Genomic DNA, 26778 nt, shown 5'->3' with positions numbered 1-26778 from the left:
TCCTGGTTTTCAACCTACAAACATCGAAGAAGGCATGCTTGTAGCTAAATTAATTTGACAAATTATGTTACCGTTTTAAATGTAATGACATAATGTAAAAAGATTAAATTATTTCACTATCACACAATTAATTCCATTACATGTGAAATTTTTTAATTCTATAGTAGCTTTAAAACGGACTCCAATAATTTGTTTACAATTTACATTTTTAGTGTGTGTCGTCAAATCTGTACATGTCTCACGTCAGCCTTTAAAAGTATACTCTAAGATTATTCAGATTTACACCCCCAAACAATTTAATTTAAAAATGTGTACCTCTTATGTCATTTTAGGCCCAGCAAAAAAATATTTATTTGGAAAATGAATACAAAAAAAACATCTAATAAACAGTTTCATTACTTCAGTGTAAATTTAAGTGCCTAAAATTCATACATTATCACTTCAACAAGACACTTTACACAAAGTGTAAGAATTAATACTTTTCGTTATTTGAGCATTTGCATTGCCAAAATTGCCGTTTAAAAAAAAATAATTAAAGCAACTTCACACATATACAAAGATAATTTCAAATGACCTTCAAAAATTAAGAGAAGCTGATCCTTACAATAGATTGTGGCAGCCAATAATATATCAAAATTTATTTATAAAACAGTAGTTCTTAATAAAATCAGTCCTAGTTTTAGTAGTTTAAGTACAGTGAAAAAAAAAAAACCTTTGTAAATAATGTACCTGACTGGTTTTAACAATAGAGCAACAAACAGAAAAAAAAGGAAATTCCAAATACACATATGTACATTAATCGAAGCAGTTTTAGCTGGATAACAAGATACAATCGAGATTAAAAATCTTTGGCCTTTGTACAACAGAACCATCTGCTGAGAATAAATACATTCAATGTATATACAGTACATCACTGTGTGCATGAAAAGTGAACTGTGATATGAAAATTGGTGGAACATGGAAGAATATGTTAATATAAAACAAAACCTTTTTTTATCCTTCTTCATCGTATGTCTTCTAGATAGCATATTTTAATACAATCTCAAAAAGTCTCTATCAAGCTCAAATGTTTCCTTACACATTTTGATGGAGTAATAACATTAAGAAGGGTTAGTGTGTGCAAAAGTAAGCATCAAAGGCCTTAGGAAGGGATTCTTTTGTTTGCTTTCAATCAGGTTAGCATTTAGCTATGAGTAGCTCTCATTCTCATTCCAAGAAGTCATCCATTGTTTCTTCTCCCGAGGATCCATTTCCTCTTTCCCCGGCTTTTCCCCCCTCTCTTCCATCTTTATCCGCACAGCATTATAACTGGGGATGCTTTCTTCATACTTGGAGCGTTTGAAAAATCCACACTGTTCAGAAAAAGAAAGAAAAGACAATAAGCGCAAGTTCATGCTAACAATGCTAAACAGCATCGTTTATACAGGAAAATGAGCAAAAACAAAGACATAGTGTTGCTTGCAGTGTTCAGCATGCCTAACATGAGGAAAGAACAAAACATTCAATGTTTTAAACAAGATATAAGCAAGAATCGGGCTGTATAAAGAACCGTATGTGCTGAAAGCGAGAGATGCTCCGATAAACATCCCAAGCAGGCCAGAGAAAAGTGCAAGTTTCTAAATCAAGCCCAATTTTGAGGCTTTAAAGAGCTTCAGACGTCCAGTCATACACAGTCACATGCACCTGAAAGCTGAGTGAATGCAAACATGTATAAACCCTTTTCCAACAACAACTTTGTACATCATTAGTTTGCATTCCTCTGCATTTTGCTTATGTCTGAGCAATGAAAGCCGCAGAAACTGCCACCATCACCCCCCCATCTAAGCACTGACAAGCAACATGTGCTTCAAAATAAAGTGGGTTAGCATGGGCTAACTCTTCATGCTATAGCTCTGAGCACATAGGTCAACTCGATCTGTGAGATATTTTACCCTAAAAGAGGTTCTCTGTTTCTCTTTACGCATCTGAAGTCAGCTTCTCTTTTTCGGGTTCTTTGCCACTTTTGCCGAAAAAACCACACTAAAAAGGGGTAAAGGTTTGTGTTTTAAATATTTAAAGTCAGGTACACAGTACACAGTGATGAAAATCTGTTTCACACCTTGTTGGTGGTATATACAGGAATCGGTAGTCTTGGCTGGGTCTGGTTGTGAGTTCAGTTATATGTTATTACCTTCCAAAGCAAGAACACCAAAAGGCCCAGCAAAAGGAGTCCTAGTAAAATGGCCAAGAGTATGATCCACCAGGGCAAACCGCCATACTGCGCAACTCTGCGTTCTGGAAACACGGTAACGCGTACCTGTAAACGGACAAATTGTCTTTCAAAATGCACTTATCATCTCAAGCTAACTTTTTAACCCTGCATATAAAATCAGTTTGATACAGAAGACAAACTGATCAAAACATGGAAGGAGAATTACATCTGGTACATCATGTCCTCACCTGTGCTGGTTCATTTTTCAGCTGGATATTTGTAGCTGAGGTCTTGAAATCAAGTGATGCCTTGACAATAATGTCAATGTAGTTCAATTTTGCATAGTCCTGTAAGAAACAGTTTATTAATAGTTTAATGACATATAGTTTTCATGATAAAGAAAAGGAAAAATCATTTAATATGAGAAGGTTCTACTTTATAACCTACAATCTCTCTGTAATTATGTTGGTTTCATATGTTGTTATTTTCAAGAAGAAATTAAAGCTTCATGTGATGTAACAATCAAGAAAAAAAAACCCATACACATTAGTGAACACTTCTCATATGATGAATAAAAGGGTATTCAAACAGTTTGCAAAGTAAAAAGTATTTTTATGGATTTCATGAATTATTAAACCTTGACAATGCTAACTCTTTTCTCATATTAATAAGCAGTCAAGCAGTTTTGTTCAAATATTATTTTTTAAAGAAGTAATAATAATGATTATTAATAATACATTATAGTTTCTGCCATTTAAAAAAACAAAAGGAAACATCCCTACTGAATGATCACACTGACCTCCAGGAAGGTAGCGTTCCAAAGGTAAGCTCTCAGACTGATGACAGCATTGCTGTCCATTCCCATTAGAGGACATCTGAATGTGACACACTCCGCCCCATCCTCACACGACTGAAAACACAAAAAGAAGAAAGTGATTAGAAACAGGGCACCCAAGGAAACACATACAGGGCATATTCAGACTTTATTTTTGCAGCATTTAGCTAAAATGCTTTTACTCCTTGTTTTGAGGATCTAAATACTTCTGTCAGTGTGATATTTGAGTTCCCTTTCAATACTTCACTTGTACTGCGTCAAAGACGCTTATGGGAAAAACTCATTTTTTCTCCTGAACTGAAGCCTTATTCAATCACGCAGTGAAACTGCACGGCCATTGGTTCGTGCAGTGTTATTAAAACAAACCAATGGCCCAGCAGCGGTGCTGCACGAACCTATGGCAGCGAAGCCCGCCAAAGCCGCCAAAATGGGCGGGGGATCTGGCTATAAATTGCCCGCTTCGCCTCAGGAATTCAGATTTCTTCTCCTTCAGCGACGACGTCACATCGCTTCGCTGATCTCCGCTGAACTGCTCCCCGTTCCCTTACGAAAATTAACCAATGTTTTTACTACAAATAAAACCAAAAAACCATGGTTACTGTAGTTAAACCATGGTAACCACAAATTAACCATGGTTTTGATATATTAACCATAGTTTAACCATGGTATTTGTAGTAAATCTGTGGTTTTACAAATGGCAGTCAATACGCCAAAAAACCATGGGTTACTACAGTTTTACTATAATAAAACCATGGTTATTTTTCGTAAGGGTTGACACGCCTCGCACTGGAACGTGACTGCCGGTCCCCGCTGCAGATACATCGCTTCCCTGCGGCCATCCGGTGATATATATTGAAAGAGCAAATTTCTCTAAAAGAGCCTTTTCTACGGGGTTGTTTCAAATGCCATCTCGTCATTGCAGCTCGTGCAGAGCCCCTCTGCACGCTGATGACGGGCACAGCGAGTGTGTCGCATGCTTGGGGAAACCCCACGCTGACGTTCTCAGGTTCTCGCACTTCTCATTGTGAGAACATGAATATCGTCTCTCTGCGCTCGAGAATCGCTTTCTTTTCAGAGAGCGATCTCGCTCCTCGCGCCCTCCTGTTTTCTTCCTCCCACGAGCCAGCACGGAAGAAAAGGCGGGGCAGAGGATTAAAGCAACAGGATGAAAGTGAGCTCACGCCGGCTCAGCCCCCGCGTGCCTCGTTTTCTTGAAAACTAAACGCGGGATGGACGCCGAACTTATCCGCGTTCTCTCGAGGGCAGTGGATGAGCTGGGTCTGGAATGGTCTCTTCCAGAGGAACCATCTAGTAGCCGTCTGGATGAATGATTTCTGCCAGTGGGCCAGCAAGCCCCTCATCAGAGAACTGCCCTGTTCTTCCCAGAGGTCCACGACAAGCTTACAAAATCATGGCGCGCCCCCTACTCAGCGCGCTTGCGTACTTCATCTTCATCCACCCTCACCTCAATTGACGGCGCTGAAGAAAGAGGATACGAGCGATTGCCGCCGCTGGACGAGTCTGTGGCCGCGCATCTCTGCCCGCCCACAGCTATCCGTCCAAACCCTGCCGTATGATGTCGGCGCTCGCCGGGCGTGCTTATTCATCACCAGGGCAAGCAGCCGAGGCGCTCCTCTCCATGGCAGTGCTACAAGTCTTCCAGGCCAAACTTCTCGCCGCCACTGATGAGTCTGGCTCGGATGTCACCACGCTCAGGGAGCTGAGAAGTGCAACGGACTTGGCACTGCGTGCTACCAAGAGCACTGCACAGGCTACAGGGTGCTCGATGGCTAACCTGGTCGCCCTGGAACGCCACTTGTGGCTTAACCTCACGGAGATCAAGGATGCTGACAGATCCCAGTTCCTGGATGAACCGATCTCCCCCAGCGGCCTCTTCGGTCCAGCGATTAAAGGGTTCGCTGAACGCTTTACGGAGGCACAGAAGTCGTCCCAGGCGGTGCGACACTTTTTGCCAAAGCGCGCTTCATCTGCCACTGGCAGTCGCCCCAGACAGGTGTCGACTCGTCAGCCTCCCAAGCAAGCGCCCGCTTCTACCGCCGCTGCCCAGCCTGTGGAATCCGAGCCCCGACACCGTTCTTGCTCGGCCACAAGTCAGTTTGGACCCCGGCCCAAGGTATTGCTGGACCTTGCGCCACTGCCATAAGCGATGTTATAGCGCATACAATATATATAATATATATATATATATATATATATATATATATATATATATATATATATTTATAAAATAAAAAAAAAACACTCCTTCAAAAAGAGAGCAGTTTTCCTCACATAACGAGTGCTATGTCCCCCTACGGCAGACAAACACTCGAGTTAATCCAACCTCTGTCCATCCGGGCCTCACAATGGCAAGCCATTCACAGGGTATCAGATTGGGTCATGGGAATAATAAAACACAGCTTTTCCCTTCAGTTCGCACGACGACCACCACGTTTTTGAGGGTTAGTCACCACATTGGTGCACAATGAGAATGCTCACATTCTTCGTTCAAAAGTAGAAGATCTGCTGGTGAAGGGAACTATAGAAGTCGTTCCCCCAGCGCATCGCAACTCAGGGTTTTACAGCCGTTACTTCTAGTTCCCAAGAAGGGGAGGCGGGCTGCGCCCCATCCTCGATTTAAGACATCTGAACCATGCCCTCATGAGACGGCGCTTCAGAATGATCACGTTGAAACAAATCCTCTCACAAATATGCTGAGGGGATTGGTTCTTTTCGCTTGATCTGAAAGACGCTTACTTTCACATCCAGATATCACCCCGTCACAGGCCGTTCTTGAGATTTGCCTTTGAGGGTGTGGCTTACCAATACAAGGTCCTCCCCTTTGGGCTGTCTCTGGCGCCTCGCACGTTTACAAGTGCATGGATGCGGTTCTCTCCCCTCTCAGGCAGAAGGGAATCTGCATTCTCAGTTACCTCGATGACTGGCTAATTCTAGCTCAGTCAGAGGGGGAGGCATTGAGTTACAGAACTTTGCTCCTCAGCCATCTGGAATGCCTGGGGCTCAGGGTGAATTTTAGCCAAGAGTTCGCTGTCCCCCGGCAAACGGATATCGTTTCTGGAACAGTGTTAGACTCATATATGATGAGGGCAACAATGGTGAATGAGCGCTCCGTGGCTCTACAGCGACTTGCGGCCTCTTTCAAAATAAGGGCTTCTCGCCCCCTAAAAAAATGGCAGCAGCATCGTCGGAGCTCGGGGTGCTAAGTATGCGCCCCATCCAATTTTGGCTGAAACCACGTGTTCCACCTCATGTGTGGTGTCACAGAAGCCTGAATATCAAGGTGACTCAGGAATGCATTTGGCCCTGACCCCTTGGAGGAACATGCAATGGATGGAACGGGGTGCCTCGATTGGTATGGTCTGCAGAAGGAAAGCGATCTCCACAGGCGCGTCCAATAAAGGATGGGGCACGCTGTGCGAAGGGAAACCTGCTTTCGGCCGATGGTCGAAAAGAGGAGAGCAGGTTTCACATCAACTGCCTCGACATGATTGCAGTTCAATGAGCCAGCCAAAGCTTCCTGTCAGACCTAAAGAGCCACCATGTGCTGGTTAGATCGACAGCATGACAGTGGTCTCTTCCATAAATCACCAAGGTGGGCTGTCATCGACGTGTCTCTTCAGACTAACGTCAAGACTGCTGGAATGGACCCAGAGCACGGGACTCCCTGAGTGTGTGCTAAACACAATTTCACAGGCTAGAGCTCTGTCTACATGACGCCTCTATGCCTCCAAATGGTCTGTGTTCTCCACATGGTGCTCAGACCATGGCGAAAACCCGACCTCCTGTGATGTATCAGTGATACTGTCATTTTTACATGAGCTCTTGGAGAAGGGATGTTCCCCCCCACGCTCAAGGTCTATGTAGCGACTATAGCGGCATCACATGCCCTTATAGCAGGCCAGTCGGTGGGCAGAAACGACTTAGTCGTCCGGTTTATGAGAGGTGCCAGAAGGCTTCACCCGCCTTTCACTGTCCGTTCATGGGACCTGCCCACGGTACTGAGAGCCCTAAAGAGGGCCCCCTTTGAACCGCTACAGTCAATAGGCCTTAAGGCCCTGTCGCTAAAGACCGCTCTGCTGTTGGCACTAACGTCTGTTAAGCATGTGGGCGATTTGCAAGCACTCACGATAAGCCTTAATTGCCTAGAATTCGGGTAAAAGTCTACATAGAGCATCCTGTGCCGATAAGGCAATCAGAGCAACTCTTCATATGCTTTGGAAACCGCGCCAGAGGTCAAAGCTAAGGCTTTCGAAGTAGATTGTGGACGCAGCCTACTCTTCTTGGGCCTGCATAGCCTAATTGGAGTAAGAGCACATTTGACGAGAGCAGTGTCTTCGTCCTGGGAATGGTCTAGTGGTGTGACTATCGCAGAAATTTGTGCGGCGGCTGGTTGGGACCAGCCGTCCACATTTGCTAGATTTTATAATCTAGACGTCCCGGCACTTCATGCTAGGGTACTTTCTGTGTAAGGGTCACCTTTTTGTTCCTCATTTGCATGCTCTTGGCCATTCTTTGCCCAAGACTCAAACTATGCTCGTATGCACTTGGTCCCTTTGGTACTGAGGTGATATGAACACGGGATGATCAGGCTAGGCCAGACGTAACCTCATTGAGCTTATTCTGCTCCTAGTTGCTATTGTCATATCTTGTAATCACAGATCAAGAATGATTGTGTTGGCCGTCCCCCCTTCTTAGCATGGCGTGATTGAACTAGGTTCCCATAAGTGTCTTCGACGCAGTACGAGTGAAGTATTGAAAGGGAATGTACTAACGTAACCTCGGTTCCCTGAAATACGGGAACAAGTACTGCGTTCCTTGCCATGTTAAAAGGCTGCACGACTAAGTTGTCGCTTCAGTCGAAGTAACCTGAATTACAAAGCGGCCAATAAATAGCCAGATCCCCCGCCCATTATGGCAAGCTTTGCTGCCATAGGATTGTGCAACAACGCTGCCGGGCCATTGGTTTGTTTTAATAACACTGCACAAACCAATGGCAGTGCAGTTTCAATGCGTGATTAAATAAGGCTTCAGTTCAGGACAAAAAAGGAATTTTTGCCATAAGCGTCTTTGACGAAGTACTCGTTCCCGTATTTCAGGGAACCGAGGTTGCGTTAGTTACCGAGTACGTTTTTCCTTTTTAAAATATTTACTCACTGTGTGGTATTTAACGTAGAGTGTTGTTAAAAATTAGACTGTTAGTCTGAATACTTTCTGAATGCACTGTTTGCTTCATGTTTGGGAGACTTTACCAAAACTGAGTATTTCCTCTTGTCGGTAAAAAGAGAGACTGTTCCCACTTTTGCAGGAGTTTCCCCAATTTCACGTTTAGTTCGTGACACCAAATTATCCTAGTTAACCGTAAAACAGAACAAATAATCAATTCATTTCTATATGGATTCAACTTGGAATAATATAATAAAGTTTGACTTAAGTTAAGAAACTAGTGCCACCTTCAAATTGAGTTTGTTGACTTCATCTTGATTGGAGCAAATAAAGCTGCCTAAACCGGTTGAGGTCATCTTCATGAGGTACAGCAGCCACTTGCCTTGAGAGTTATGCTTAGGCCACTGGATACTCATCGAAGGTGTACCGAATGATTTAAGAGGTTTGCCCAAGTTTGTAACCTGTAAGTAAATATATTTAACAGGATCCATCTTTAAAAAAGCTTATAAATATTGTCAGATGTAAGATAGTTAGAATGCAAATAAATAAATATTTGATAAACAAACCAAAGGAAGTATTGCAAATGTAAAATGTATGCATTATTTACAAAATGTTAGGAAATCTAAAAGTCACCCTGAATTCATAGTCAATTGGACTGCCGACATCAGTCGCCAACTTCATTGCGCTCTCTCCTTTAACTTCTCCAGTAAAGTAGACCTGAGATGGCTTAGCAATGCTGTAGATGATACATGATGACAGTGCATGAAGATACAGTATAGGACATTAATATTATCATTATCAGAATATGGGAATGATAGTGCAGTTTGCAAACCCACCCTGAGAGGGAGAGCAGCAGCTGGATCTTAACAATGGCTTTGGCTTTGATTGCTTGTAACTGCATCTGATCACTTGTCCTGCAATTAACAAAAAGAAAAAAGCAAACATGAATTCAGACATGCTTAAAACAAAAGAAAATACTACATTGATCCTGTGGTTTTGGCAAGAGTTATGTTGCTACTCACGTTTTAAGTTTAAGGTCAATTTCAATTTCAGTGGTATCCAAAGAAATTCCACCCGTGCTCAGAATGATGTAAAGGGTTGTCTGAAAAGGTTTTTTTTTTTTTTAACAAGTAAGTCCACACACTTATTATAACACGATAAAATAACAATAACAAAAATACTATTATATTGTCTAATATACTTTAAATATTCACCTTTGCATCTTTTTTGAAAGGATTTCCAAGTTCACAATCGGCTTGTGACCCGTTCTGATTGGCTAGACAGGTGACTGGTTTCTCCTGTAAAGATTTAAGATCAGTTAAAAACAAGTTCTTAATAAAAATATGAAGTATAATAAAAATAACAAACAGTAAATAATCATACGTCAGCTAAACTTACACCAGATTCAGTGCGAACGGCAGAATAAGAGAGGGATTTGGGGAACGAGGAAGTCAGCTGTGCTTCATAAGCATCTTCACCCTTGTTGAGCACCTTGATCTCCAAGACGATGTCCTTCTGATCACTCAGAGACAGGATGGGAACTCCTTTTTCCCTGGAAGAAAAGCAAAACAGAGACTCAAGTGAATTCTTCTTCTTCTTCATGTAACTTTGTTTTACCATTTGCTTTGAAAATAGTGAAAGCTCTTTATTCATTCGCCTGAACATAAATTAAACAAACAATGTCACTTCAAATAAGACATGAGGAAGCAGCTGCATGCTTACTGACATATTAACAACGTGATAATAAAATAAAATGGAAGTCATTGCATTGAAAAAAAAAAAAACTCACTCAGGTAATGGATTAAAGACGTCTCTGTTTGGTTCCCTGGTGTGGAATCTATACTGGAGTTGCAGGTCACTCTGACAGACATTATCCGCACCACATCCTTCCTTGATAAACTGAACCTGAAAACCAGTGTGATTCAGAATAATACTGAACGTGTTTGGTACTGGTTTACTTCAGTTCTTCAAGTATAAAGAGCCTGAGTTAGTTGGATGAAGTTGAGCAGCTTGTTAGTAAACGGTAAAAAAAAAAAAAAAAGTATACATTTACGATTAACAAAAACAAACAGAAAATAGAATGAAAATGTTCAGTATAAATGTGAAAATATATGAACAATTTATATATAATTACTATGATAATATATATATATATATATATATATATATATATATATATATATATATATATATATATATATATATATAACATTCAAAAGTTTGGGGTCAATATGAAGGTTTGGGGTCAAACTGAAGGTTTCAGCATACAGTAAGGTCCACATATATTTGGACACTAGCACAATTTTTGTTATTTTAGCTCTTTACCAAAATATTCAAGTTAGAGTTATATAATGAATATGTGCTTAATGCACACACCCTCTGCTTTAATTTAATGGTATTCACAGGAAAGGAAAAGAGGAAACACACACACACACACACACACACACAGGATTCCATGGAAGACAACAGTGGTGGATGATTGTAGGATCCTATCCATGGTAAAGAAAAGCCCATTTATAAGATCCAGCCAGCTGAAGAACACTCTCCAGGAGGTAGGCATGTCATTGTCCAAATTTACAGTCAAGAGAAGTCTCCACTAGAGCAAATACAGAGGGTTCATCACAAGGTGTGAACCATTGAGAAGCCTCAAGAATAGAAGGGCAGATTACACGTTGCCAAAAACCATATAAAAAAAAGCCAGACCACTTCTGGAAAAACATTATTTGGATAGATGAAACTACAACTAACCTGTACCAGAATCACAGGAAGAAAAAAATGTGAACAAGGCTTGGAACAGCTCATGATCCAAAGAATACAGCTTCATCTGTGAAACATGGTGAAAGGAGTGTGATGGCATATGTGTGCATGGCTTCCAGTGGCACTGGGTGGTTGCTATTTAATGATGATGTGACTGAAGATAGAAGCAGCATATAGGGATACACAGCTTTCCCAGATTGAGCCGAATGCAGAAGTTGTTTGGAGTGTGCTTCACAGTACAGATGGACAAAGTGCAAACTATAAAAGCAGCCCAGGTGCTGAAGACTAAACTCAAGGCAGAAAGACCCACGAACTGAAGACAGCTGCAGTAAAGGCCTGGGAAAGCATAAGAAAAGAGGAAACCCAGTCTTTGGTGATGTCTATGGGTTCCAGACAAAGGATTCTCAACAAAACTTCCAAAATGAATACTTTATTTATAATTATATTCATTTGTCAAATTACATTTGAGTCTCTGAAAATAGGGGACCTCTGTTTAAAAACTGTTGCAATTACTAAACGTTTCACATGATATTTTTGTTCAACCCCTTGATTTAAAGCTTAAAGTCTGCACTTCCATTTCGTCTTAATGGTTTCATTTTATTTGTATTTTTATTCTGATGGCATACAAACCCCCAATTATTAAAATTGTGTCAGTGTCCAAATGTAAGTGCATATAGACCTAATTAAGGCTGATTTTTGGATATTAAAGATTACTTTTGCATTGCAACAAAAACTTTCCTGAAAAATCCTGAAAAAAAGTATGATTATTTCCACAAACATATGAAGCAGCACGACGGTTTTCCACATTGATAACAATAATAATAATCATAAATCTTTCTATTCTAGCACAAAAATATATTTAAAATATATTCACATAGAAATGTGAAGCATGAAATCTTTCATTCAAAAGCATTAAAACCATTAAAGACCCCAAACATTTGAAAGACAGTGTATATTTTATATTATAAATATGATAAATGGTAAATCACTGAAAATGCAAAGATTGTTTTAGAAGATGGTGGTTACCTTGGTAACAGTGGTGGCCTCTTGATTAGAGTCCAGGATGGGAAGCAGTTTCGGGAGAGCATCCTGTCTCTTCCTGTGTGTGGATGAGTTCAGGATCTCCACAGAGACCTCAATCGGGATACCTCTCAGTTTGTCTCTTAGGGGTTCCTTTGTACAAAATAGACTGCATTATTAAAAAAAGATTAACATTATACATTGTTTTCAGTATAATGCCATTCCATAACTAATGTTATGACCACTAGACGGCAGTACTTACTTTTGAGTCCCTCAATTTTAAGTTGTTACTGTACCTGCAGTCTGAGGACTCTGGAAACACAGCTTTCTGTGCCCTGACCCTTGAGCTCTACTTGTCCTGTGCTTTCAAACTCATTTGCTGAGCGCGGGGTGAAGATGACTCTAGAAGGAAGATTAAGTTTTTTCCTTTCAGATTCAACCTTGATAGAGTATTGCAACTCTAAAGAAGAAAAATAAAAGACAAAGCAATTAACAAAATGTTGGCATTTGTTTACAGAGCGAAGATCCTGCATGATAGAGATAAACAATTACTGAGTAGTAATGTAACTGTGAAGGTGAATTAGAAACTTACTCAGAGTAGGATTGTAGGTTTTGGGTTTGACTGAAAATTTGAAGCAGGCTTTCACCTCAAGGCTAGAACACACAATAAAACCTGGCTTTTAGATGGGGGTTACTAGCTATAGGCTAATATGTTAAGGATTGCTTGTTTTGTTTATAGTTTTCTCACCATATATCCTTTCCACAGTTTTTCTGAGTGAGGTCCAGCTCCTTTGGAGTGGTGGTAACAGTCTTTTCAATGCTGATAACTGACCGTGCCCTATAGTGTAATTCATTCATCCAAATCGCTAAATTAATACTAGATTTTGTAGCCATGTTACACCATTTAATATGAAATCAAATTGAGATGAAATCATAAACAACTATATTAACTAACCATATCATTGTTTATAAAGAATCCTTAATAATCATTACAGGTTGTCTATCAATATGATCATACCTGTACACAAACACTGAATCAGAGAGAGATCCGATCGCCAGATCAGGGTAATCATTTCTGTCCAAATCCATGTTCCCAGCAAGAGAGTATCCAAAGAGTTTCACATCGTGATCCTTTCCCCCAAGAACCTGACATTTTTGAATAATTTATTGAAAAGGAATGAATGAATACTGAAGCAAAACCGAAAGAAGAGAAAAGGGAATATATGGCTGAACCTGGGCTTTTTTCAGGCCTTGAGGTGAACCGTTGAAGATATATACATTTCCAGCTCCGTTACTGTCATATGGGGCACCAACTGCAACATCTGAAAATCAGCAGGATTACATTAAGAAAATTCAGTTAGTTGGATGAAGTTGAGCAGCTTGTTAGTAAACGGTAAAAAAACAACTTATACATTTAAGATTAACAAAAACAAACAGAAAATAGAATGAAAATGTTCAGTATAAATGTGAAAATATTTGCCTGATGTGATTAACATGAACAATTTATATATAATTACTATGATTATATTTTTAATTAATATATATAATACATTCAAAAGTTTGGGGTCAATATGATTTTTGAAACAATTTCAGCATACAGTAAGGTCCACATATATTTGGACACTAGCACAATTTTTGTTATTTTAGCTTTTTACCAAAACATATTCAAGTTAGATTTATATAATGCATATTTGCTTAATACACACACCCTCTGTTTAATTTAATGGTATTCACAGGAAAGGAAAAGCGGAAACACACACACACACACAGGATTCCATGGAAGACAACAGTGGTGGATGATTGTAGGATCCTATCCATGGTAAAGAAAAGCCCATTTATAAGAACCAGCCAACTGAAGAACACTCTCCAGGAGGTAGGCATGTCATTGTCCAAATTTACAGTCAAGAGAAGACTTCACTAGAGCAAATACAGAGGGTTCACCACAAGGTGTGAACCATTGAGAAGCCTCAAGAATAGAAGGCCAGATTACACTTTGCCAAAAACCGTATAAAAAAAAGCCAGACCACTTCTGGAAAAACATTCTTTGGATGGATGAAACTACGACCAACCTCTACCAGAATCACAGGAAGAAAAAAGTGTGAACAAGGCTTGGAACAGCTCATGATCCAAAGAATACAGCTTCATCTGTGACAGAAAATGTTACAATGTTTCCTTACTATCTGATGTATATTACGACATGTTTTCTCTTCTATGTGTCTTTCCTTGAACCTGTTGGTTCTGGATGTTTTTCATTAGCTGTATTCATAGAAGAGACTACATAGTAAACACATACCATGATAACCATCCATGTTCACGTCGCCCATGTTTTCCACAGCCAAACCAAACATGGAATAAGCAGCTCCCTCAATTCTCTTAGGGGTGATCTTGTCCCAAGCCCCTTCCTCGTTTAGATAAACATAGATGGCCCCACCGATATCACCGTCCTTAATAAAGTACTGAGGTGCTCCGACTACGATGTCCTGCCACCTGTTTTAAAAATCCATTCAGAATAATTACACAGTGTTGCTAAAACTAAAAAAGCTTTGTTTTTAACTTGAAACAAAGCTGTAAAATAAAATAACATATAGAATAGAATTGAATAAAGCATAACACATTAGAAAACTTAAACTATGGTTTATTTGAAGTTGTCAGATTAACTGTGAACACACAATATAATATAATTCTGTTGTACTGGATCTTACCCATCTCCATTGATGTCAAGCACTGCAAGATCATAGCCAAAGGAAGAGGCAAGCCCGGCACCCTCGAGGATGTACTCGGCTGTCAACATGGATGAGTTCTTCTTTAATAGCACAACTGCTCCGCTGTGATTGGCTCTTGGAGCCCCAGCAACAATAGTCAACTGACCTCTCTTGGTCAGCATTTTTCCAGAGTCCAGAGAGAAACCTGTGACAGAAACAACCAATTAGAAGTGCTGGTAAAGATTTGATTACCAAAAGAATATTGAACTTCTTTTAGTGGTGAAAACCCTAAAACCCATGAACAGGATCAGTGCAAACATGCATGATTCTGACTGACTTGGACACTCGTAGTATGTCATACTGTAGTTTTGCTCAGGCAATGCTGATGTAAACAAGATACCGACACAAAGACAGCTTCAAAACAATAACGTAGCAACAACATTCACATTTGTTCACAAAAAAGGACACAATGTATAGGATGTATAAAGACCAACATGATAACAGGTTGAATGTGAATTAATAATCACGTTGGCGTCCAGGAAATCCCACAAACCTAAATAGCTATTGGACGTCACATCAAAAACGTTCTCCTTGGCCACCTGAAGGGGAGGTGACTGATACACAAACTGATCAGAAAGGCTACTGGGTATCTTGGTCATGAATAGCACACCTACATTTACACAAACTAGATTTGCACCAAAAAAGCACAAACAACCAAACAGACCTAAAAAGGAGTAAAACCCCACAAAGAGTAAGAATGGCAATCTATATCTATGCCTTGCATCCGAACTCTGCTGGAAAAGTTTATGCATCCTAATCAAAGCAGGATTCTTTAGTGAGACCGAGTCACATGATGGACTAAGGAGAGAGTGATCTGGATGATGAATGGAATGTAATGTTATGTTGGACTCACCTAAATAACTGTTAGCAGGGACAGGCACCAAGTCTGGATCAAGTTGGTCCTCGTCCCCAACTTCATATGGGCCGTCATCAAAGATATTCTCTTCCCACAGAGAATGGTTCTTCTGCTCCATCCTCACCACTCCTGACATCCACCCAGTGGAGGAGTGGGTGAACAAGGAAAGGAAAAGGGTGAAGGGTTGAGGATGGAGAAAGTGAATGAGTGAAGCAAATATGTCAGAAAAAAAAAGTTTAAAAAGGGCAGATGCAATGAATGTCATGATGGTGCAAAAATTGAGTGATGTGTGAGATTTATGTGTCTTTGTTTGACAGTGCCCATTGTGATTGTCCTTCTCATAAGCTGGATTTTCATTGAACTTTTAATATTTTCACAAAAATTTGATTAACCATTAAATTTACAACCTACACATCAATACGCACATACATACAAGCACTCTAATTCATCTCGTCCTCCAATACCTTTCCAGTTGTAAGCACCTGGCGCTCCAAACACCAGATAGTGATAGTCCTTTGTGAATGTGGCAGATAGACCCTGCTGGCATGATCCGAAGCGCTCGTGCCCTCTGTTTCTCCCATTACAGAACATCCAGTCTCCTCCATCTTCATCTGCGGCACTATTAATCGTTAGGTCCTCGCTTAGTATGTAACAACGACCTGTCAAGTCACGCACCTCCTGAACTGTGCCCACAAACATGCGGCGCTGGTAGCGATGCGCACAGACCTGAAGAGAGTTCAGTTAAAATTGTCAAATAATTAAATAATAATATTATATAATAAAAAAATAAAAAAACATAATAAATAAATACTTTTTTGCAAGGATATTTCAGCTATACACTACCGTTCAAAAGTAAAGGAGTCTGTAAGAACCTGCTTTTCTTCATCAAAGCAGCATTTATTTGATCAAAAAATACAGTTTAAGTATTGTGAAATGTTATTACAGTCTGAAAAAAAAAAACATTATTCTATTTTAATATACTTTAAAATGTAAGTGTACTAAATATCATTTATTTGAAATTAAAAAGCTTCTATACATTTTGATGAATTGAATCAGTCCTTCCTGGATAAAATGTCATTTTAAAATATCTTACTGACCTCGAAACATTTTTCTCCTTATTTTTATATTTAGATTACTTTGGCTGTCATATTGATTTCACACTGTATATCATAATTCCTAAATCCGCTAAACTCATTTAGATCAAATACTGTAGAATTGTAATATTTTGCATCTGCACCACTTCCCATTTATCGGTTATCGGCCATAACATTAAAATAATTAGTACTGGCCCAAATTCTGATAATGGTGCATTCCTAATATGAGCACACACACACTCTCTCTCTCTCTCACCCTTACCAGTATCTTTCCTCCTGGTCCCTGGCTCTGTACAGTAACTCCCATCCACTGGTTTTGCTTATTTTCAGCTGCCAGGTTTTCTTCATATGCGCAATAAAAATGCATAATTTAACCCATGCAATAACTCATTATAATGTGTCTTACAACTACTTTCATGTGTGAGTTTACCTTCATTGTCAAACATCACTCGTTGACATGACTGACTGGGAGAATTGATGTCACAGTTGTACATGCCTCCTGTAATTTTGGACTTCTGCCCCGGCAATGCTCTAGCCCTTGGGGAACCAACAAGCAACCTGTAAACCAACAAACACAAATTGATTCATGGATCTGCAATATATAGAATTTTATATCACAAATCTGATATGATATTTTACTACTCCTCTTATGCTAACACAGCTCCAAATAGAACAAAAGTGTCTTGTGTAAATAGTCTTTTACATTTTTTTCAGTGAGAGAAATTAATTTTGGGGAAACGTGGTCAGCAATGTGCTCAGAATCGTGGTCATAATAGTCCTAATAAATTGCAGCTCTGTTTAGCACCTTTTGATTATTATCATCTTCAGTAGGATTCTCAGTGGAAACAACGCAGATTCAACAGCCCACACAGAAAATAAGCCATTGTCTGGACACACTTGTGCGCTGTGTTTTAGAGAGTGGGTCTTCTGTACACTCTTTCTATTCTTTCAACTCAATAGAATATCTTTTCTCGTCTGAATAAAATAAATTTAGGCCACAGAAAACCTAGGATATCTACAAACAAAGGGTGTATCTCAGATTTCACTTCATTTCTGTCAGTGAAAGGCTCTTTTCTTTTCATTAGACTGACTGGTTCAGCGATAATGTTCATCCCAACACTTCACAGATTTCAGCTACAAAAGCTCTCTTTGTGGGCATCGACAAAAAGGATCTGACTGAAGCAAAGCCTACATTTCCCACAATACCCTCACCAAAAATGTTGAAAGAATAGTAAGACTATTTGGCAATGTCCTAGAACTCTTACTTTTAGGGGTAAAACAGCTTGTTATGGGACTTAATACTTTTTACTTCATCACTTAAAAGGTGCATATTAGTAGCTTAGTGTACATCAATGAACTTTTTAGGGGGAAATATGGTACAGCGATGTCCCTTAAAGGTATAATGTTTGCAATTTTTTTCTAAGAGTGTAAAAGCCTCTGAAACGTACTTTCGTTCAGTATGTTAGTACTGAAAACCTGGAACATACGATGTCACAGATGATAATGACAAAAATTGGGGTTCCAATTTCAATGTCACTTGGGAAGTGCATTTCGTTTCAAATGTCACATTTTCCAAACAGACAGAGACAGCACTGTTTTTCTGAAAGGGCAACACAAACTCTTCTGGGCTGGGCAAAAATAGCTTGCTTCTCATTTCACTCTCGAGAGCATACAGACTGCTGTATCTGATGAAAACGCTCATGATTACATTAAATCTAATGCAATGTACATGCCAAAATTAAATAAATTACACATTACACATATGAGACACTACAAAGAATATTCCTTAGCCTTTAGCATGATCCATAAAAAAAGAAGAATAGAAAAGAGAGAGCAATATTACTGACCAAAAATTCATAAGAGCATATTAATGCATACAGTCATAGCAACTCTGTCTTACATTTTGCAAACTTGTATCGAATTTTTATGATCTCATTCATCATTATTTACTGAAAGACACACAAATTTTTTTTTATTTTTTTTCATTTTCTCATGATCAGGATGATTTATACTCTGGAGTAGCAATATGTTCTACAATGAATGCAGACTGGCGCCTTCATTCCTATGAAAAGCTTTGTTACTGGACCAGCGTCCTTTATGTTAATTAACCTACATATTTCAGGAAATTGCAATAATCGGGATCACAATCAGCTCCTGAACAACATCATTCCATTCAGACAACCCCGATGATTTTGTGGCTTATGTGATGTGTCTCCATTAATCACTCCCTGGAGGGACGTAACGAATAGCACAACAGAGATACGCCTCACTGAGGTGGTCTTGATAGAGTAACAAGGTCAATATTCCAAGGGAAAAATATGACATTGGAGAGAACATCACACACTCTTATTTCAAACCTTTGGAAACTTTAAAAGAAAAGGGAGCATCCATAGATCAACAGAAGATAGAATGTTAATTAAGAACGTGAGAGGGATTAAGTGATTGAAGGGAAGTAAAGAAAAGAAAAGATAGAGGTGGAGGTGGGGGAGGGAGGAACAGAGAGGACGAGAACTCTATTTAATAAAAGCTTTTTCAGAAAGAGTCATGAGGTAAGTGTCAGAATTGCTATAATTTTGAGCTAACAACTTCTCCTTTGATAACTTTTTCAAGCATGCTACTTCAACCTCGATTTTGTGAAATCCAAAATAGTTGCCACTAGCATCCTCTACATGCTGTCACAATTTACTGTACATGAATGCATGAAGATGAAGGTTCTAAAAGTCTTTAGTTACAACCCACAAGCAATTCAAACACAGGACAGTTTCAGCAAATCACAAACAAGCAATGCACTGACATAACACTGACAAGTCCGGAAAACTAGTACTGAAAACACAGCAACTTAAATAAACGGGCTAACAAGGTGACATAGCTGAACTTGACGGCAACAATTCAGTATGGAGACTAACACAACAGGGAAATGGTGCAAATGCAAATAAAGTCCAAACAGAACTGAAACGGTGACACACACTTCTGTTCTGTTAAACGGAACAACTGGTGTTGCACTTTCTTTATGATAAGATCTGAATTTAGCTGTTATTACCAACAAAGCAATTATGACTGTTGCCGCAGAAACAAATACTGTAGGAAACTAGAATATTAAACAGAACTTCAAAATAATTTCAATTTGTAATTCCAACATGGCGTCCAAATCCGAATATGCTTCCTCGACTCTTAACCCACACTTGTTTACTCACTGGTGTGAATAAAGGCCTGTTTTTATTTGAAAAGCAGTAAATCATGGTCACACTGTACAAGGCCAGAAATGTTATAAACATGCTCTCATAATTTTGCATGGAATGCTAAGCACTGGTGTTTTGAGGAATCTACAGAGGAGGCCATTGCTATGGTGCAAAAGCTGGGTCTGCTGAGGAGGTTTGCCGTGCCATGGTTCACATTACGAACTGACAGCAGCTGAATTACAGCTCCAGATGTGCCTAAGACATTTCAAAGACTCCACGCTTAAAGATACAGACAGCAAACTGATACTACCTGACCTACTGTCCACAACAAAGTTCCTACTGGAGAACAATGCCTTCATGATACCTTACCTAAAGGTCACATTCACAAAAGAGGTGTTGAATAGAACCAATGAGGTTTATTCTTGCACATCAAACAATTACTATATGTTTATTTCCATTTTTATTTTGGACTAACAGTTCAATTTCAAGCTCAGTAAATTCCATCAGTTCCTCAAATGAAGCGATCATGTGCCATAGATTAAACCATTTGAATTCATTTCTTTTGCATTGTCTTCACGAATATTCTGAAGCTTGACATTTTTGGTGGAATGGACTTTCAATGAAGGAACAGAAATCTCTAAAGGTTTCATTAAAAATATCTTTATTTGGGGGTTTGGAAGGGCTTGGAAAGACATGTGTGAGTGAATGATGACTTTTCATGAACGTTAAATTTTTGGGTGAACTATCACTGAAAGGTGGAAACTTTGTGTTTGTAAAATGTGCTATAGAAATAAAGTGGATTGGATTGGAAGGTGATAAACAAAATAATATATCCACATAAAATCAATTGGTGGGTCATTTGTTTATATAATACACCAGCAGGATACAACATTATTTATGTGCCAAAGAACTGTCTGTGTGTGTGCGTGTGTGTTCTTTATAATTATAATTTTATTCGCTTTTTGCCATTATTAAATTTGAGATTTAAGTAATAAGAAATCTGAGGGAGAGAAAGGGACAAGCATTCCCTTGAGGATAGTCCAACAGGCGGCAGAGATTTAAGTTGACAGTGGTGGTAAGACACATTGTATGGTTAAACTTCAGTGGGTTAATAATACATGAGACTGGTCAATGCAATAGAGAGTAACAGAAGAATTGGACCAATACAGGTCTGTTCTTACTGATTTTTTTGCCTACTCCTGCACAGGAAGCTTGGAGAATCACAGGAAGGAAGCAGTAGCCAGTTTCCATGCTGACTGGACTCACTGCACTCTGGGATATGGGCCAAATTGTATATAATATCGAATGTGTTTTCGGTGGATACATTGTTCCACCATATGTTAATTCAAATCATAAAATATGTCAAACAGCAAAGTTCACTGTGAAAGTCAGAAGACTCAGACGCCCCTGCGTCCAGGATGCATTTTACTATTAAATCAGTGAAATGCTGGATACCATTTTGTTTAACTAAATCTTTCAAAATAAAAAGAAAAGAAAGAGCTGCAATGTAAGTATGAAACAACTCCCATTAAAACACTACAAGCCCTGCTTCAGTGGAGTACTGGCAAGTCAAAAGAAATCAATTACTTGTGTCAAGATAATGGCTCAGGTTCAATGAAAGCTTAGATCTGTCAATTACATTCAGCCAAGTTCTGCCTCCTGAGTTAAAGTCTGGCCACACTTGCTGAATAGTGTTTCACGCTATTTTTACAGGTTCTCTGTTACAACATGATCATTTCACGAAGACTCCACAGTACTCTGACAATACCTCCCTAATATGCTGACCACTATTACATGTTAATATTCCACACCTTTGACTGAGACATTAGAAAATAAGACTGCACTGATTAATAATTATGTTTCATTTCAGTAAGAAATATCCCTCTATATAGATATTTGTAATATAGAAAAAAAAGTGCAGCTTCCTTTTGTTCTACCCAAAAATAAAAGCCAGAGCCACGTGAGTTTGAAAAACAGTAAATTGATCAGAAGGATAGAAATTACAAATTTAATTTAGGTTGATCTTTCTCTTCAATATTTATAAAAATCACATAACTTTTTAGATCAATTTTACCTGAAACAACCAGGTAAAGTGAATGAGGTATCCACTAACAAAGTAGCCATTGTCTGATTGTGTCTGTGCCTATGGGACTGTTTGCAAAAATAATCTGTTTTTCAAGTGTTCTGTTATTAGCAGAAGTGTGTATTTTATTAGTGAACACAGACATAGAATAAGAATGGAGTCACTTTGCAGATTTACTGTATGCTCCTGATTTCCAACTTGTGTTTGACTGACACAAGAGAAATGTTAATGTGCAATACAAACACACACACTGCCTACATGACCAAATAGCGGTTCAATCCTGCCAGCATGATAAGCCAAGGAATTCTACATCAATGCTACACTCCCCCCATAACACACACTCTGCCCTGCTTTGGCCTACACCTGTAGGCCATGTGGTACTGACTAGCAGATTTTTTTTCTGTTCCAATACAACCAGCCAGTCTGCCAAGACCATGAGATACACACTGGATATATGAGTCAGAGCACACACACAAAGAGACAGACGCACAGAGAAAGACACACAGACTAAATAAGTGACTTCTACACTGGGTGTGGTTTGAAATATTTGAAATATTTGAAATACATCATAAATCCACAAAAATCAGATGCTGCTATAAAAATTGCACAGTTCAGCTAAGCAAGGTTGCAAAATGTCCGTGAAGTGAGGTTTGCTAATAAGCAACATGAAGTGTTGTTTCTGTGGTAGTCTTCCTTACTCATCAAACTTGGCATTGTGTATTGTTGGCTTTTGTATGATCAACAATAGCATGTGGTGTTCTGCTGCTTTGGAGAAAAGGATGTGCTAAATAACTGCAAATAAATGTAAATCTAATACATCAAAGTAACACACTAAAACTCAGCATCAGTCACTTGCACAGCTGCTAGACTCACTCTCTGCGGGACAAACATGAGGTCAATCCTGGGAGTCTCTCTCCCGTGCTGCCAGGGTTGATGGCAGTAGTGAGGTTCAGGAATGAGTTACAGGCTTCTGCACACATTCTTTCACTAATAGGCTTGAGACTTCCAGTGAGTGTCTGACGCTGCCAAAGCAACATGGGTGTGTTTTTAGTGAACCACAAAACAACACCAAATTGGAATTACTGCGAATTCAATAAAATGTGTTCTAGAAACATTTTCTACATATCTCAAATAACCTTAAGTACTAAGTATCCCACCTACAATCTAATCCTTGCAGTGCTTGAGGTCAAAGAGGTTTAAAATTAAATGAGACCAGACACATCCACACCGAGGAAGGAGAAGGAGACCAGACATCTCTAATGAGCTCCATGAAGCTAAATATGCATGCAGCAGAGCTTATTTCCAAGTAATGTGCACAGTGCTGGGTGGATAAAGTCATGCCCTGGAAATACATAAACCTCGGAGTCACAAAAAAAATAATTCTGACAGAGTCATTATTTACTCTCCCTCATATTGTTCCGAATCCATATTACATAAATTTTTGGATAGCCTACTGTCTTTTCCATGGAATTAACCCTCAAAAGCACAAAAAGTTGACCAAAAGGTGTCATAAAAGTGACTTACTCTTTTGTGCTCTTTTCCATGTGATACTGCTTTGCCAACTCAAATGAATGGCATTATTTGCTAATAATCGTCAACATATAGAAAATCGTGAGAAACAAATGGCTTTGAATCATTCAGACCCTGAATTACAGATTCGTTTAAAACATCCGACTAATGTGAACCCATAGTTCACAAATCCGACATTGCTACTTCTCTCGTGAACGAGTTAGTGGAGGATGTTAGAGTTATCAGCGAATAGTAAATTTCATTTCAGTATTTTGTTTAGGCTACATAATCACTGTCGTACTGCTTGGAATAGCGCGCGAACACGTTATGAAAGGCTGATGCTGCGCGTTTTTTGAAAGTTGCCATCTTCAGTCAACTTTGTAATTGCATGGAGCCATTCTTCGAAACTTCTCGTTTAGTTTCCCGCAGAAGAAAGATATCATATAGATTTAAAAACACATGAGGGTGAGTAAATGATGACAGAGTTTTCATTTTTGGTTGAACTAATTATTTGAAGGTCACATTATCTAATGCACTTGCTTGGAATGTGGTGCAGCGCATGTCTTGAGATTTAACGGTATGGTCTGGTGTGAATTTCCTTTCAGGAAAGCATTAATATGAACATAGGATTTGCATTGGTGTATGCTGCCAAACAAAAATCCAGCTATATACCATTAGATGCATTAGATACACGTGATAGGTAAAAATTGTTAACCTGAATGCACTGTAAGTCGCTTTGGATAAAAGCCTCTGCTAAATGCATAAATTAAATTTAATTTAATTTAGATATATACCATTAGTAGTTTATATTATTATTATTATTATTATTATTATTATTATTATTATTATATATCAAAAACCAAAAAAGTTCTTCGAACTAAGCAGCTACACAGATTCAACCTGCTGCAAATGTAAGCAAGCTACGATACTCCCCGGAGGATGAAACAAATGCTTACATTCTTTTATCAGCTGGTCTGAGTTGTCGGTGCATGGCAAGGGAGAAACCGAACAAGCTGTTGGCATCTCCCGTTTTCCTGATTACATAATCTGTGTCCAAGTTGAAGGCAGAGATCAGCGTCAGTCCCAGCAAACTGAGGAGCGATAAAGTCAGTGTCCTGTAAGATCCCATAGCGATGTTGGGTTGAGCTCGTGCTTTAGAGATGAGACTGCAGCCCGCTTCTGTTGGGATTGTGGATGTTTTTAAGGAAGGAACGTCCCTCCTCCACCCGTCTCCACCCTCGATCGATCGGCCCTGCCTTCATAGCCTACCTGCTAATGCAGCTCCGGGCTTCGAGTCCCATTCATTTCTCTAACGCATAATAATCATACCGGTTCGGTTGTGGATAAATCTGAATTTACAGAATGAGAGTTTTCCACATCAAAACCCAAAGGGGTGAACACACTTTGTAATACATGCCTGTAACTGTTCTTGCTTTTCTGATATCACATTCCTATATTAGCTTATATTTTTTCTCTGATTTACCTGTTTATAAATCTAATAAATAGCTAAATGTATAAATCTACCCTAAAGTGTGCAAGTTAGTGTAAAGTACAAAGACTGCTTTTGGCACATTAATATAAAATTTTCCTTATATTTTAATAAAATAGTTATTAAATTGTAGGTCCTAATTTAACAGCGAAGATAAACATTAATGTTATAAACATTTATTTTTTTGTATGTTTTATTTTCATACTCTTATAATTTAGAGACTTTCTGTGATATCATGTGAACCGTTTAGTTCATTCTAATTTATCCTGTTATACCACTTCCCGTTCTCCCCTAAATCAATACTAAAATTTGCATATTTACATTAGAAGGTTATTGTTGTTAACAGTGAACCACACAAACATTACACCTTTATCGGTAACACTTTAGAGTAATGGTCCATTAGTAATAGGTAGTACTGCATAATAGAGAAGCAAGATTAAGTAAGCATTAAGTAATTGAATTTTTAGGACAAGGGTAGTTCCTTATTACATATTTGATCTTTACTAAAATTAAATACTCGGCTACAGGTTGAAATTGTTAACACTACTCTTACCAAGCCTTATGTTCTCTGTTTATTTCAAACAAAAACATATAATAATAATAAAATTAACACAGACATCATAGCCTCAAATCTCTGGTTTATTAGACCCCCTGTATTTTACATGATTTGGTGCAGGTACTGTCCCAGATCTGTTTTTAATTGGGACAAAGGCATTGTAATTAGCCATAAGACTAAAACTATGAGCTTGTTTAATGCTACCAAAGGGACTGGGTATGTGGGGGTGGGGGAAGTACACAAAAGGAATGAAAGACAACAGTTTAAAACTGTCAAAATTTGAAACAGAGAAAAATAGCTTGTCATCCATTGCCCTGCTAATAGAACATCAGATGCATTTGAACAATTAGGTTGAACTCAGTTAAGGTGAATTGGACAAAAAGAACAAAGTCACATGAACTAAAAATAAAAAACAAATGGCAAGACAGAAAGTTAATCCTATTTGATACATTTTTCATTTATAATAATAACATTATTGGTCTAAAAAAGCACAGCCTGCACAAGTCAGGCCCTTCTGATTATTTTTATAGCCTAGTAAATTACATCTGGGATGGTCACATTAAGGTTGTTTTAGGCGCTATGAAACCGCTTTTCATGTGGGGAATTCACCCAAAAATCAAAATGAACCCCAAATTTATTTCATCATTTTATCCGCTTCAAGTCATTCCAAGCCTGTATGCATTCTTTCTTCTGTGGAACACAAAATATTTTTTTTAATTGTCTTAGTGTCTTCAGCAGAGTCAGTCCAGTGTTGTTTTGGATTACACTGATTTCCATTTCATGGATAAAAACAGTTGAAACATTCTTCAAAATATAAAGTGAGTAAATGATAACAGATATTTCATTTTTGGGTGAACTACACCACTTGAGCAAGGCACTGAACCCGGGCCCCGCAGCATAAATGGCTGCCCACTGCTCCGGGTGTGTGTTCACAGTGTGTGTGTGTGTGTGTTCACTGCTGTGTGTGCACTTTAGATGGGTTAAATGCAGAGTACGAATTCCGAGTATGGGTCACCCATACGTGGCTGTATGTCACTTCACTTTCACTTTTATGCATTAGTTGCTCTACTTTCAACTTAGTAGCTCATAAATCCTGAATCTATACTGGAAGATTCAGTTCAAGGTCAAACAAAGTGAACGGATGAATTATTCACAATACGATCAATAGCGTGAATTTATAAGAGTGAATTTTTCACTTCATGATGACTTAATGATTTCTGACTGCAGTGTTGCCATGCCGGTGATCGTGGCTACCACAGAGAA

At 38.9% G+C, this 26778-nt stretch overlaps 1 protein-coding gene across 2 annotated transcripts; it reads right to left on the bottom strand.

Annotated features, from left to right (window-relative positions):
- Nucleotides 1–131: 131 nt before the first annotated feature.
- LOC113106364 (integrin alpha-6-like) lies at nucleotides 132–24665 on the bottom strand. Of its 2 annotated transcripts, XM_026268232.1 has the most exons (26): nucleotides 24427–24665; nucleotides 17130–17257; nucleotides 16962–17041; nucleotides 16070–16331; nucleotides 15603–15734; nucleotides 14690–14894; nucleotides 14281–14474; nucleotides 13221–13309; nucleotides 13006–13133; nucleotides 12736–12825; nucleotides 12580–12641; nucleotides 12284–12447; nucleotides 11994–12140; nucleotides 10000–10115; nucleotides 9609–9762; nucleotides 9425–9508; nucleotides 9233–9312; nucleotides 9047–9124; nucleotides 8844–8946; nucleotides 8498–8671; nucleotides 8297–8395; nucleotides 2991–3101; nucleotides 2440–2538; nucleotides 2171–2296; nucleotides 1932–2019; nucleotides 1146–1352 (listed from the first exon to the last, which is right to left on the bottom strand). In XM_026268232.1, the coding sequence occupies exons 1-25, from the start codon at nucleotides 24597–24599 to the stop codon at nucleotides 1957–1959; spliced, it is 3141 nt and encodes a 1046-aa protein (XP_026124017.1). In that variant the 5' UTR covers nucleotides 24600–24665; the 3' UTR covers nucleotides 1146–1352; nucleotides 1932–1956. The 2 variants fall into 2 exon arrangements, with proteins under 2 accessions (XP_026124007.1, XP_026124017.1); XM_026268222.1 differs by lacking the exon at nucleotides 1932–2019 and having other exon boundaries at nucleotides 132–1352.
- Between the last annotated feature and the right edge of the window lie 2113 nt (nucleotides 24666–26778).

This window comes from Carassius auratus, chromosome 1, assembly GCF_003368295.1.
Source record: "Carassius auratus strain Wakin chromosome 1, ASM336829v1, whole genome shotgun sequence".
In the NCBI taxonomy this organism is placed as follows: Eukaryota; Metazoa; Chordata; class Actinopteri; order Cypriniformes; family Cyprinidae; genus Carassius; species Carassius auratus.
This window is presented reverse-complemented; position numbering and strand designations above follow the sequence as displayed.